The sequence below is a fragment of the Sturnira hondurensis genome, unplaced genomic scaffold (assembly GCF_014824575.4).
Source record: "Sturnira hondurensis isolate 20B ecotype Veracruz unplaced genomic scaffold, ASM1482457v3 Scaffold0013515, whole genome shotgun sequence".
NCBI lineage: Eukaryota > Metazoa > Chordata > Mammalia > Chiroptera > Phyllostomidae > Sturnira > Sturnira hondurensis.
Window position 1 is genome coordinate 4,281,360 of NW_028086146.1, and position 12,555 is coordinate 4,293,914.

At 46.4% G+C, this 12,555-nt stretch overlaps 1 protein-coding gene across 4 annotated transcripts in view; it reads left to right on the plus strand.

Annotated features, from left to right (window-relative positions):
* DOCK8 (dedicator of cytokinesis 8) overlaps nt 1–9,196 on the plus strand; it is a 221,000-nt gene extending 211,804 nt beyond the window's left edge. For all 4 annotated transcript variants that reach the window (XM_037061714.1, XM_037061715.1, XM_037061716.1 and 1 more), the window contains 2 exons: nt 7,554–7,724; nt 8,128–9,196. In XM_037061714.1, coding sequence (XP_036917609.1) covers nt 7,554–7,724; nt 8,128–8,188 — 232 coding nt within the window. In that variant the 3' untranslated portion in view covers nt 8,189–9,196. The remainder of the gene's footprint in view (nt 1–7,553; nt 7,725–8,127) is intronic.
* The last annotated feature ends 3,359 nt before the right edge of the window (nt 9,197–12,555 follow it).

Consider the following 12,555-nt stretch of genomic DNA (forward strand, 5'->3'; position numbering starts at 1 on the left):
ATTTGTGCCAATCTGTCTTTTAAATTTTCTTCTTCTTACATTTCTGTCTTAATGAGCTCAGGCTGGTAAAACAATATGCTGTAGACTGAGTGGATTGAACAGCAGACATTCATCCCTCACAGTGCTGGAGGCCCGGAAGGCCGAGATTAAGGTGCCGATTCAGTACCTGGTGAGGACCCTCTTGCCGCTTCTAAATCTCTCTGCATCCTTAGGTGGCAGAAAGAGGAAGAGGGAGAAAGCTCTCTGGAATTTCTTCTTATAAGGCCACTAATCCCATCATGTGGGTCTCACTCTCATGACTCGATTTAAACCTTAATTTCTCCCCAAAACCTTACCTCCAAATACCGTCTTTAGTCCCTAATATAATCTAAACTTTCTTGATCCTGTAAAGACTAAATTATTTTTAGATTCACTTTTATCAGCAGTACGCATGGCCCCAGGTACAGATTGGTTTCAGATACACCCAGACAGAGTTCCAATGCGTATGTATACTCACAGAATCAGAAGATAGTTTTGACCGGTGGTGTTTTTAAATGAGAGTTAAGGTCTATAAAGAAGAAGGAGAGGGAACTGGGACAAGTGGCCAAAGGAAACCAAATGTCTACAGTGTAGGTGGAAACTAAAATACTAAGTAGAAAGAGATCTGAGTGTTTGATGGGACAACAGAGCCTTAAATATGAGAGATTGGCTCAGAAGCGGCTCAATAGTGGGGACATATGAATGACTTTTGTTACTTTTCCAGGGTCACAGAGACCTGTTCTGGTGGCCCTGGGATGCTAGACAGAAAACTGAGAGACAAGTGGAGCAGCTTACACATACGCAGATGCACATACATGCGCACACGTGCACATACACGTGTATGGCTAATCCCCCTCCCATCCAGCTACAATGATTCTAAAGGAAAAAAATCTAGTTGTGTTACAATCTGGTCCCGTCCCCACTCCGACCCACCCCACCCCCAGCTCTTTCGATCAGGCTCCGGGTGCCCAGGGCCTGCCAGCCCTCTCCTGCTTCAGGGAGGGGGCCCTGGCTGGAGGGTGGCTGGGCTGACACCAAATTAGAGAATGCTATCACTGGAACCATGGACTCTGTGACTCCTCAGGACAGAAGCCCAGGGCCAGCGTGATGTGAACCAAGAACCAAAGACAAACCTACAGTCTAATCCAGGACAGACCCCTCTTACCCCCCGCCATGGGTTCTAGTGTGTTTAGTAGGTCTTCAGAATCTGATTCCAGGTGTCAGGAATGAGAGTGGACACCTTCCCAAGCCCGTAGTTCTAATTTAGCCCCTTTCCCACACATGACCTTAGGAGAGACAAAGGGTCACTGCGGCTTCCCTGATGGAGGTGGTGACACAGGCCCAAGCAGGGGAGGCCAAGGTGGCTCAGAGGGACAGCAAGAAGACCTGCCCGCAGTTGTTCCTCCTCTGCCTGGGGGTGCACTCCCTGCCCCCACGGTGCTGTGCACTCTCAGTCTGGTGCCTCCCCATCCGAAGTGCAGGGGGCACACAGCAAGAGTGCCTCTTGGTGGGCTGCAAGCCCTCTTTGCTCCAGGAAAGGCAGGTAACGTTGACTCATCAGCCAATGGCACTGGCAGCTATTCCACTAGGTCCTCGTATACCTGACACCATTTCATCCCCATAAATCCATTTTATAGGTGAAGAAAATGAGGTTGAAGGAGGTTATGACTGGCCCAAGGTCACCCAGCAAGTAAGCAGCAGAACCAGGACTTAAACTGTTCTTCCACTGGGGCAGGAGTGCCCTTGGGGCCGGGGAGGGGCGGGGGGGAATCTGGTAGAGGTCGGACTGCGAGGGAGGAGTGAAGGGCAGGCTTGGAGAAAGCTGCTGGGATTCCCTCCACTGGAGCTCTTCTTTGGAGAGGCCAGAGATTCCTCTGGTGCCCTGCCCCCAAATATTCCTTCTCTATCTTAAAGGGCCTGGAGCACAAAGGGGTGGGCAAAAGTGCGTTCACAGCTGTTTGTATGGAAACAGACATGCAGGTTATGATTGTTACAATTGCTTCTTAACTCAGAAGAATGTCACTCGCGACTGCAAACCCACTTTTGCCCACCCCACATCTTTCGGCCAGTCGTGGCAGGGGCCTGGGAGCCAGTTCCTCAGCGTCTCTGGCGTCTCTGTCAGACTCCCCCCTCACTCCAGCCACTGTGTTTGCCCTGGGCCGTGAGTGGGGGCTTGCTGAAGTCTTACCAGGAAGAAACTGAGAAGGGCAGAATGCTACAACTTGGGACCCCAGGGAGAATAGCTTCCGCTTGAGACCAAGGCCATCTGCCTGGATGGTGGCTGGAAAGGTCAATGTCTTTTGGGGCAGCATCTGGGAGGTTGGGGTCAGGAGCGCAGGCTCTTGAGCCAGGTTTCCTGGGTTCAAGTACCCACCCTGCCTTAACTAGCCATGTGCCCTAAGCAGGTTACCCAACCTCAGTTTCCCCAGCTGTGCAGTGAATACTTGTTAAAGTTTACCTCTGGATAAAAATAATAATAAATAATGATGATAATAACTGAGCTTAGGATAGGGCTTTGGCACATAGTGGTTGATAAGTATAACATTATTCAATGGCACAATTAGAAACTTTATCAGTTGGGATAAGACCAGAGATGTGATCTGATTTACATAGAAAGATCATCTACCCAGGGCCTGTCTGCATCCCTAAGGTTTGCACCACAAACACATGAAACACCCCCATGAAACACAGTGGGGCTGGTGGAACACTGGCCTGGGAACATCAGGATCCTGGATTTGCATCCAACTCCGCTGGTCCCACAGGGTGTGACTCTGGACAGGGCACTTGGTGCCTTTTCATCTCAGTTTCATCAACTGTGAAACAGTTTCATCAACTGTTTCATAACTGTGAGAGCCTGGAATATACAATTTTTAATAGTCTGCCACTCTCAGATTGAACAGATAGTTTCTGTACTCAGACTGGGTCTGTACTAACCACTGTGTTCCAGGCTTCAGCTATGTGTCAGGACTGTTCTAAGAACTCTGTATGTTCAGCTCATTTCATCTTTACAATAATTCATGGGGGAGGCTATTCCCTTCACATCACAGGTGGAGAAACTGAGGCACAGGACGCTTGAATAACTTGCTTGATGTCACAAAGCCAGGAATCAGCAAAGCAAGAGTCAAATTTGAGCACTTTGGCTCCAGACTCTTTCTCTTTAACTACTGTGCCGTGCATTATTTCTCTCTAGGAACTACATTCACTTGCTAATAGTGGAGAATTATTTAAAAATTTAGAAACTTATTCTATCATATAAAATAAGGTCACATATAGTGATCCCAGAGCTGTATGTGGACCTCAGAAATCATCAGTGACCCTGGCTCTTTCCATTTTTTTACTCTAACATACTGGTTATAGTGCATCCATCCTCACAGTCACAACATGGCTGTGAGGGCTCTGGCCATCATGACTGCATCCTTGAGTAGCAAGAGTCTATGCCCCTTTAATGACCTTTCCTAGTGACTTTATGTTCTATCTCATCAGCCATTCCTATCTGTTAAGGGCGGCTAGGGAATGTAATTTTCCAGGGGAGTGGGGGCATTCCTAAAGATGAAAGGGAATGGATATTGAGAAAACAACAGCGTTTTTGTGCCGTGTGGAAGGACTGTGTGGGCTGTGCTGAAGGAGCATTGCAGAGGAGGGAGGCCAATAGATGCAGAGAGAAAGGGCCGCATGACCACCCTGTCTGCAGGAGGCCCCGGAAAGTAACCGTCAACAAAAGCCAGGAACTGTGTTCTAGAAGCACAACTTCCTGCCCTATCTGGTCCCCTTCAGACTGGTTTGTGGGCTGCGGCTGCTGAAGAACCCCCGGCGCATTCTCTGTAAGAAAATGTTCTTGTTCAGTGAACTTACCAACAAAGGCAGCAGCAGAGGAGTGGAATTGTGGTGTCAGTGAACCTAAGGAAAATATTACAGATAACACCATTTTTAAAGAAAGTTATTTGTAATGTAGTTGTGATCCTGTGTACATTTCCCAAGAGATACAGCTATTCTCTAGGAGGGAAATCTAGTATATGGCTCTCTTTAGTTTGTGGATTTAAATTAACATAGTAGAAATTATTTAATTTTAACAAGAAAATCTAGATAATATAATCCAAATGGAAGAAATACAGGAAATGTAATATATGAAACAATTTTATAAACTCCAAAATTGGTTAAGATATAAAATAACATCACTACAAAAATATGGACATTGTTCGCTCCACCTATTATTTGCCATTATAAAAATACTATGTTTATGTATTGCTGTGTAACAAACTGGCCCAAAACTTAGTAGCTTAAAACAACAACAGTAGCATTTACTTATTATGCAGGTGGTTCTCGGGGCAGGCTGGGCTCAGCGAAGCAGATTTGCTCAGGGTCTCTCACTCAGTGACAGTGGCCGGGGCTTGCGTTGCCGAAAGGCTGCTTTACTTGTGCATCTGGAGTCTGGTTCAGCCTTCCAAAGGCACCTGTCCCAGGAGAGGCAGCCAGGCAGAGCCACACTGCCCAGTCACACAGCATCACTTACAGCATATTGTGTCTACCGAGGTGCAGTCATTGCTGTGACCACTTTGAAAAACAGAATCTGCCACACTCTGAAGGCATGTACCTACCTGATCATCACGGCTTCTCATCCATTGTCCCAGCAACTCTAGGGGATTTATGAGATGATTATTCCCATTTTACAAATGAGAAAACAAGATTTCAGTGGCTAGGTCATCGTGCTAATGAGTAGTCGTAACTGGGTTTCAACCCCAGCTCTGCCTGCATGGAAAGCACCTGACTCACCAACAGTATATGTCGGGTAGCTGTTATTACTTCTGATAACACAGACTACAGAGAATTTAGTAAACTCCCCCAAAGTTGTCTGAGTGGACGTCCCCAAGTTAGCAGTCAGCTTCTGCAGGCCTCTTGCAGTCCACCCGTGTTACTTAGCAACCTGGGCCTTGGAGTCATCCTGAAACTGATTTTATTTTACGTGCATGGTAGCTCACAACTGTTAGTGAAGCAGCAATAAAAAAATAATAGGGGGTGAGGTAGATTTCTGAGGATTCAAAGGCCATATACCTCCCCTTCCTACCTGTTCCTTGAAACCTTTCATATATAACCTCAGGTGTACTACAATTTGCTTCGGTTAATGTCAGACTTAAAAGACCGGTGAAAATCCAGCTAAAGGAGTTCTTTTGACTTCTGGCTGAGTTAAATCCACTCCTTCCTTCACAGCAGGAGAACTCTGTGATGAAGCTGTGGTCATAAGCTTACTTTTTCCCAGGCCAGGTAGCTTTCCCCGCCCTGTAGCAACAGGCCATGCTCCTCCCCTTTGACTGCCATCCTGAAAATGGGTTCAGTGGGTTCACTGGTAATGGGGAGAACTTGGTAACCAGGTCTGGGTATCCTCTTAATTTTTTTTACACCTAAAATATTTATTTCAATGTTTCCTTATGATGTTAAAATAATGGGAATAAGATAGAAAAGGTTATATATGTTAAAGAATTATTCCTCTTAATTTAACCAAAATGTAGTGCCACTGTTAGGAAAACAGTTTAAACATTCATCGCAAGAATCCTATTCATCTGAAGGATAATAGAAACATTACTAATTATTACGTGTCAGCTGAATTTCAGCCATTTCGTGGCCCCTTCAAGGCTAGTTGGTATGTAAGTTCCTTTGAGCAGAATGATATAAAGGGCAAGACGTTATTACATCTAAGTAGTATGATTTTCTCCTCAGTATGTGCCGTGCTGTGTGGGAAACCAGGAAAACCCTTGGCTTAACTGTCCCCACATTAGATAAACACAGGTTTTTAATGTTTCCTCTTTAGTGCTCTGCAGGGTCCCCTCTGTGGGGCTGGGTATAGATCTGTTCTTGTTGGTTAGGGGACTTCTGTTTTCAATTGTGGAGAATTATCAGCTGTTATCTGTGAATGTTGCCTCTTACTCATCTTACATTCTTTGAAACATTCTTCTAGATGCAGGTCGGGCAGCTCCATTATATGCTTATCTCCTGGTTCCTTAAACATTTTTTTCGTACTTAAAATTTTTTACCTCTTTGGTGATCTTCTTAGATCTGTCGTATGTATAGTTCATGAGTTCTCCGGTTGTGTCTCGTTTATTGTTTAACCTGTCCATTGAGACCTTTTCTTTATTTTAGTGACTCCATTTTTTATTTCTAGGACTTCTGTTTAGTTCTTTTCTCAAATTTTCCTGATCTCCTGTTTCGTACTGTCCCATCTTTTTCATAGATTGTGTACCTTTTATTATACCTGTGTGTTAACTTTGGGCTTTCACATCATCCTGTTATCTCTGATTCTCATTGGGCTCATTCTCGTGCCTGTAGTACCTGTTGGTTCTCCCTCACGGTGGTTGGTTCCCGCATGTGGTCTGTAACTATTTTACTGTGAGCTCATCTTTGGCAAGGGTGCCTCCATCCACGGGTAGCACATGGGCCCTGATTAAGAAACTTTTTCTCCAGAGCAGCTTTACACTTATTTCTGCCTGAGCCCTAGGGATTTCAATAATATTGGTCTGATTTTATAGTTAATTGGAGAATCCACAATAGAGGAATATACACCCACAATAGAAGAAAAACTCATACCCACAGATGGTGCAATCCTAGAATTCCAATTTCTTTAGCTGACTTTCTTTCCATTTAATGGCTCCAAACTGATAACAAACTTCACTCCACCCTCTGGACAATTTTCAGCTTTTTTTCCAGACCCTTTTACACACATGGGGCAGCTTTTCAAGGCTCTGAACTGTAGCAGACCCAGAACCCGGCTTTGCCCTGGGCAAGGCTGCGTCCCTCCTCCTGTGTGCGTGTGCAACCTGCCTCCTGGCGGCCGCCTCCAGGACCAGGTGCCCAGATCCTCGCAGGCGGCCCTCCTGGTAGCTGCCACGGCATCAGCTCCTGCCGTCACTCTGCTTTTGATTTTTCTTTTCCTTTCTGGCACCTGGAGTTTCTCTTTCTCTTTCAACCAATTTTTGTTGTGTTTTCCCGACATTTTCATGTCTGTAGCGGGGAGGCCTGAACGGCATTAGCTGATTGTGCTGCGTTGCCATAAGTCACAGTGAGTTTCTCGTAAGCCAAGAGCTCCCATTCTGCCGTGACCTGAGTTTGAGTCTTGCGGCCACCACGTCCCCACAGTGTTATCTTGGGCAAGCAACCTAACATTTCTTAGCTTCAAGGTCAAACTAGAGATAAACGTTGACTTCCCAGTTTCATTGGAAAAATTAACCACATGATACATGTGAAATTCCTTGTATGGCGCCTAGAACACAGTAAATCAGAGCATCAGTCTCACCTGGGCAGCTTTTTAAAAATACAGACTCCTGGGTGCTGCCCTTTAGAGATTCTGATCTATGAAATCCAAGGTGGGGCCCAGACACCCGCACTTTGAAGTGCTACACCGGGGACCGTGATGCGCCATTGCGTTCGCAGACGCTCCTGGGGTCACGCTGACAGGCCCACCGGGCCACCATCCCAAGTTTCTAAGCCCTTCAGACTCCTCTGACGTAAAGCCTCCTTTCCTCCCCACCCTGGAATGTGCGTCTCAGGTGCGGGGAGGCCGTGGAGAAAAACAGACGCCTCATCACAGCAGACCAGAGGGAGTATCAGCAGGAGCTCAAGAAGAACTACGACAAGCTGAAAGAGAACCTCAGGCCCATGATCAAGCGGAAAATTCCAGAGCTCTACAAACCAATATTCAGAGTAGAGAGTCAGAAGAGGTGAGACTGGGGCAGAGAAGGCCCCTTCCCAGGGGACGAAGGGCGGGGCGTGAGGCCGGGCCCTCAGGGCGTGCTCTGCTGCTCCAGCCACGGAGGCTGGGAGTGGGCCTGGGCTCGGAGAAGCTGCCCCAGTGAGATCTGCGGGGCGTCGCCCCCATCCTCCCTGTACCTTCTCCTGTCCTCGCCGGGACCCTCCCTGTTGGCCCTGTGCCAGCCGTCCTGCACTGTGTATTTTCTGGCACAGTGTAACAGGGCCTCAGCGCCTTCTCTTGTTATTTACTGAGTTCTCTGATTGATGTCCTTTTCCAGTGGGCGATTCCCCTCCCCCCGTCGCTCTCTTCCAAAGTCTAATTGATCTTTCTTACCTCCTTTTTTTTTTCTCGCTCTCTCTCCTTAATTTCAGGGACTCCTTCCACCGATCTAGTCTGAGGAAATGTGAAACCCAGTTGTCACAGGGCAGCTAAGAAAAACTGTCTTCACCTGTGGAGACTGGGACTGCGACTCTGCAAACCCAGAGCAGGACTCGCCGGTACTTAAAACACAGGACATTTGCCAAGCGGGGCAGACCACAGGCTCCCTGACCAGAAAACTTCAGGATCCAAGTGACCGCAGTGGGGTCTGGCCACATTTGGCCCATTTGGGGGGCAGAGGTAACAGAGTGTGGTTAACCAGGGAGCCTGTGTATTTACTAAAGCATGGTTTTTCATAATGTCGCCCGAAACGAGGCACAAACAATGTCTCCTGCTGAGCGGTTAGTTCCTGTCCACCTGAAAGGTGACTTCCTCTGGCCCATGTTAGGCTTTACATGATCAACCCAAGTTGCCCGAGGGAAAATGGGAACCTCACAGTGAACCTCACGCATCCCCTCTTTATGGGAAAGGAGGGTGAGCTTGCAAGAGCGCAAATCGTGTTCAATGGACCTGTGAGGGCGGCCTCACCAGAGACATAAAAATCACCCTGGTTGGAGCCTTGGTCATAACCTAATTACCTGTGACCTTGTTACCTTTCAGTAGCAGTGGACTAATTGCTGTATAGTTATTTTTGCTCTACTGTTAAGTTAATTAGCATGTGTTCATAGAGGAACACACTGGAAGCTCTGATTGAAGAGACACGGTACTCTGAGCGGTCAGCCTGGAGTCCTGGGTGCCACAGTCACCTAAACTGAAACAATTCTCCTACAATGCTTCGTATTTTTTCTGACGCTCAAGCTTGCTCACTCTTTTTCTCCTCCTCCCTGGGATCAAGTTTATTTTTATAAAAGGGTAATATCTCTTCTTTCATATCAGAATTCAGTGCTGTCAGTCAGCATGTATATATCACTTAGAGCATACAGTCACCTTTGCCTTCTTTTTACAGTGTACTTTAGGAAAAAGATGAATAAAATCATTGTTTGAGAATTAAGTTATATATTTGTAATATGACTGATTATATTGACTGGTACTAAAAATGTAATATGAATTTTAAATAAAATGTTTCCCATCGCAACTTGTGGTTTTTATTTATTTATTTTTAGGGAGGGGGAAGGGAGGGAGAAGGAGAGGAAGAGAAACATCTATTGGTTCCCTCTTGCATGCTCCCAACTGGGGACTTGGCTCTCAACCCAGGCATGTGCTCTGACTGGGAATTGAACCGGTGACCTTTTGGTTTGCAGGCCAGCGCTCAATCCACTGATCCACACCAGCCAGGGTACAACTTGTGTTTTTTTATACTAACAAGTCTTAATGTTTTGTGAAGCACTTCAGAGAAAAGAAGTGTGCACAATCGTGACCTTGGCCAAACAGTGTCACCCCGGATCGTAGCTCTTCTCAACATTTGCTCTTGGTGGGCCTGAGAGTTTAATTTAGATATTCCAGAACGTGTTCTTTATACCATTAGGTCTGCATGAATTTATATTTTGAGGGAGGACTTCTTTTTAATCACTAAAGTTGAAGTTTGAGTGGCAGTTTGTTTTTTAAGCATTTGGGGAAGAACTGTTTATAAAATATATTACACACCTAATTGCTTTCTTAAACGAGTTTCCACAATGCACTCTCATTCCATACGTTGGTTAGCATCTTCTGTGTGGGAGAGACTGAGTGAGGCCAGTGAAGTCACACTGTCACTGCCCCCGAAGCCTCTCAGCTTGGTGAGGAAGACACTGTGTGTGTGTCTACAGCCGGCCGTTCCTGAGTGACTCAGGGGTGGCACCTATGGTATTCTGCTCTCAAACCACAGGGGTTAGATGCTGAGTTATACAGGGCTGGCTTTTAATGCTAACCCCAATCCCAGCAACCTAATGACCCCAATAACCTAGGATATTCCTGACCAAACGTCCCCTGCTTTTAGATACCTATTGTCACGGAGTGTCTTTTTTCAGTCTCTCTAGTACCACATTGCGTGTCACTGGCCTCCCAAGTGCAGGGACTGTGCTGACCGCTGCGTTCCTGCCCCATAGCCCCGGGCCCGTCACACAGGAGGCGCTCAGGTGGCATTTGCTGAATGACTGAATGAGTGAGTCTGAGCAGGCCTGCTGCTAGAACAGTGCTGTCCGGTGGGAATATAATGCAAGCCGCACTGGACATACAAAGAAATAAACGAAGTGGGTTTTAACAGTGTACTCTGTTTAACCTGATACATACAAAATATTATCATTTCAAAATGCGATCAACATAAAAATCATTCATGAGGTATTCTACATTCTGTTTTTCATACTAAGTCTTTGAAATCTGTATATATATATATATATTTTACAGTTACAGATTTTATGCTTTACCCTTAATATCACTGAAGACGGGTCACAGTTCAAGTGCTTCATTAAGCATGTGGCTAGTGGCTTCCAACATGTGGCTAGTGGCTGCTGTACCAGATGGCCCGATTCTAGATGCTTCCAGCTTTCACGGTTTGATGCCTGTGATGTATGGGCTCAGAATACAGACAACCAACGTGAGGGAATAGTGTCCAGAGGAAGAACAGCAGAATTCTTTCTGAGAGCCCGCAGCTCACCTAGAAGCCCAGCTTGCGGAGCGGGGCGTGCGGACTGGCCGCCTTGTGTCCCGCTGCGCCTGCTCCACCTGAGCTCAGCCCCGCGCTTGTCCCGGTTCGGGGCGTTGGCTGTGCCGTGAGTAGAAGTCGTGAAGAACTGGAAGTGTTGGCGCACTTCTTTCGTAGCATAAACAAAAAACTTGGACATGGGTCCTCTGATTATGTAGTCTAAATATGGGGTTAAGAAAGAAGCATTTTAATTATTTTTCTTGATTTTGGAGAGAGAGGAAAACGAGAGACAGAGAAAGTTTGCTTTGTTGTTCCACTTATTTATACACTTACTGGTTATTTCTCGTATGTGCCCTGACTGGGGAGCTAACCAGCAACATTGATATATCGAGGTGATGCCCTAACCAACTTAGCTCCCTGGCCAGGGCCAAGAAAGAAGCATTTTAAACATTCCTAAGAGTGAAACAACTTAGGCCTTTTGTTTTCTGAACATTAGAGAAACCCAATAGGCCATGAAAGCCATCTTGATTTAACGTTGAAAAACTCTTTCATGAAACCTTATTGGAGAAACCTTCCGATTAGTTTCATGCCTCTCGGCCTTCAGCAAGGTCAAGGTGCAACGGTCACTATCTCATGAGAATCTTAGAAAAATGAAGCTGAATCTACTGCAGAAAAACTCTGACGGAGTTTTCCTGACATACATTGTCTTACAGTCCCCACTTCTGTTCAGTGAGGAACCCTGTCTGTGACAATACACTCACTTTGAAACAAAAACCTTTCAAGCCTGATGGGTCATTTTGATCGCAAGTATGTTTTCAAAGACAGGGAACCTCTGTGTTCGCCTTGAGTTTATTTTTAAATACCTGTTTTCTCAAATGTTGTCAAGCTGCAGTTGATTGTCACTTTGCACCCCCCACTCCCTCCCAACCACCCCCCAAAGGTTTTAATGTATTCCAGAATGCTAGATACGTCCACAGAATTCAGCGTGTTCTTTTGGACTTCGGGCAATGCTTCCCAATCTTCTTCACGTCTATACTTCCTGAGTATAAATGGTGGGTATAAATACTGTTTATTGAGACATAGTGAAGAAACCCAGACTAACTAGTTTAAAAGAACAGTAAGTATGGACAATAAGTATCTCGCCCAGTCCCTGCGGATTAGGACTTCAGGTGTGGCTCAGCTGAGCCATCTGACCTAAGGTGTCACATGAGTTCACAGTCAAGATGTCGCGAGAGCTGCCTCATCTGAAGGCTTGACTGAAGCTGATGGATCTTCTTCCAAAGAGGCTCATTCATAACGTTGGAAAGTGGGTGCTGGGCATCGGTGGGAGGCCTCAGTTCCTCCCCACGTGGCCCCTCCCAGACTGTGCAAGTGCCCTTGTGCCACGACCACTTACTTTCCCAGCGTGAGCAATTGAAGAGAAGCAAGGCCACAGTGCCGGTCTCTGTTATGGGCTAGCCCCAGAAACCATCCTCCCTCATGTCTGGCAGGAGCAAATCACCACATTCAGTCCACATCCAAGGGGGGGGAACTAGGGTCCACATTTTGAGTGGAGGACTATTAAATAACTTTTAATCTGTTTGAAGATCACCGTAGTAGGGTACATTAAAATTTTGTATTTCTTCCCTCACTAGGAGAAGCAGATAAAACGACTTACTGCTGGAGATGACCTGCCCGGGCAGCCCCGGAGCTCTGCTGCCCTATGTGCATCCCCGCCAGAAGGTTGGGGCTACCACTCCCGAGAAATAGCTACAGCCAGCCCACCAGCACACCACCTGGCAAGGTCTACCCCAGAGACAGTTCTCAGTGGGTGATCTTTCGTAAGGGACAGAAAGTCAAACTTAAATCAGAATTTTAAATG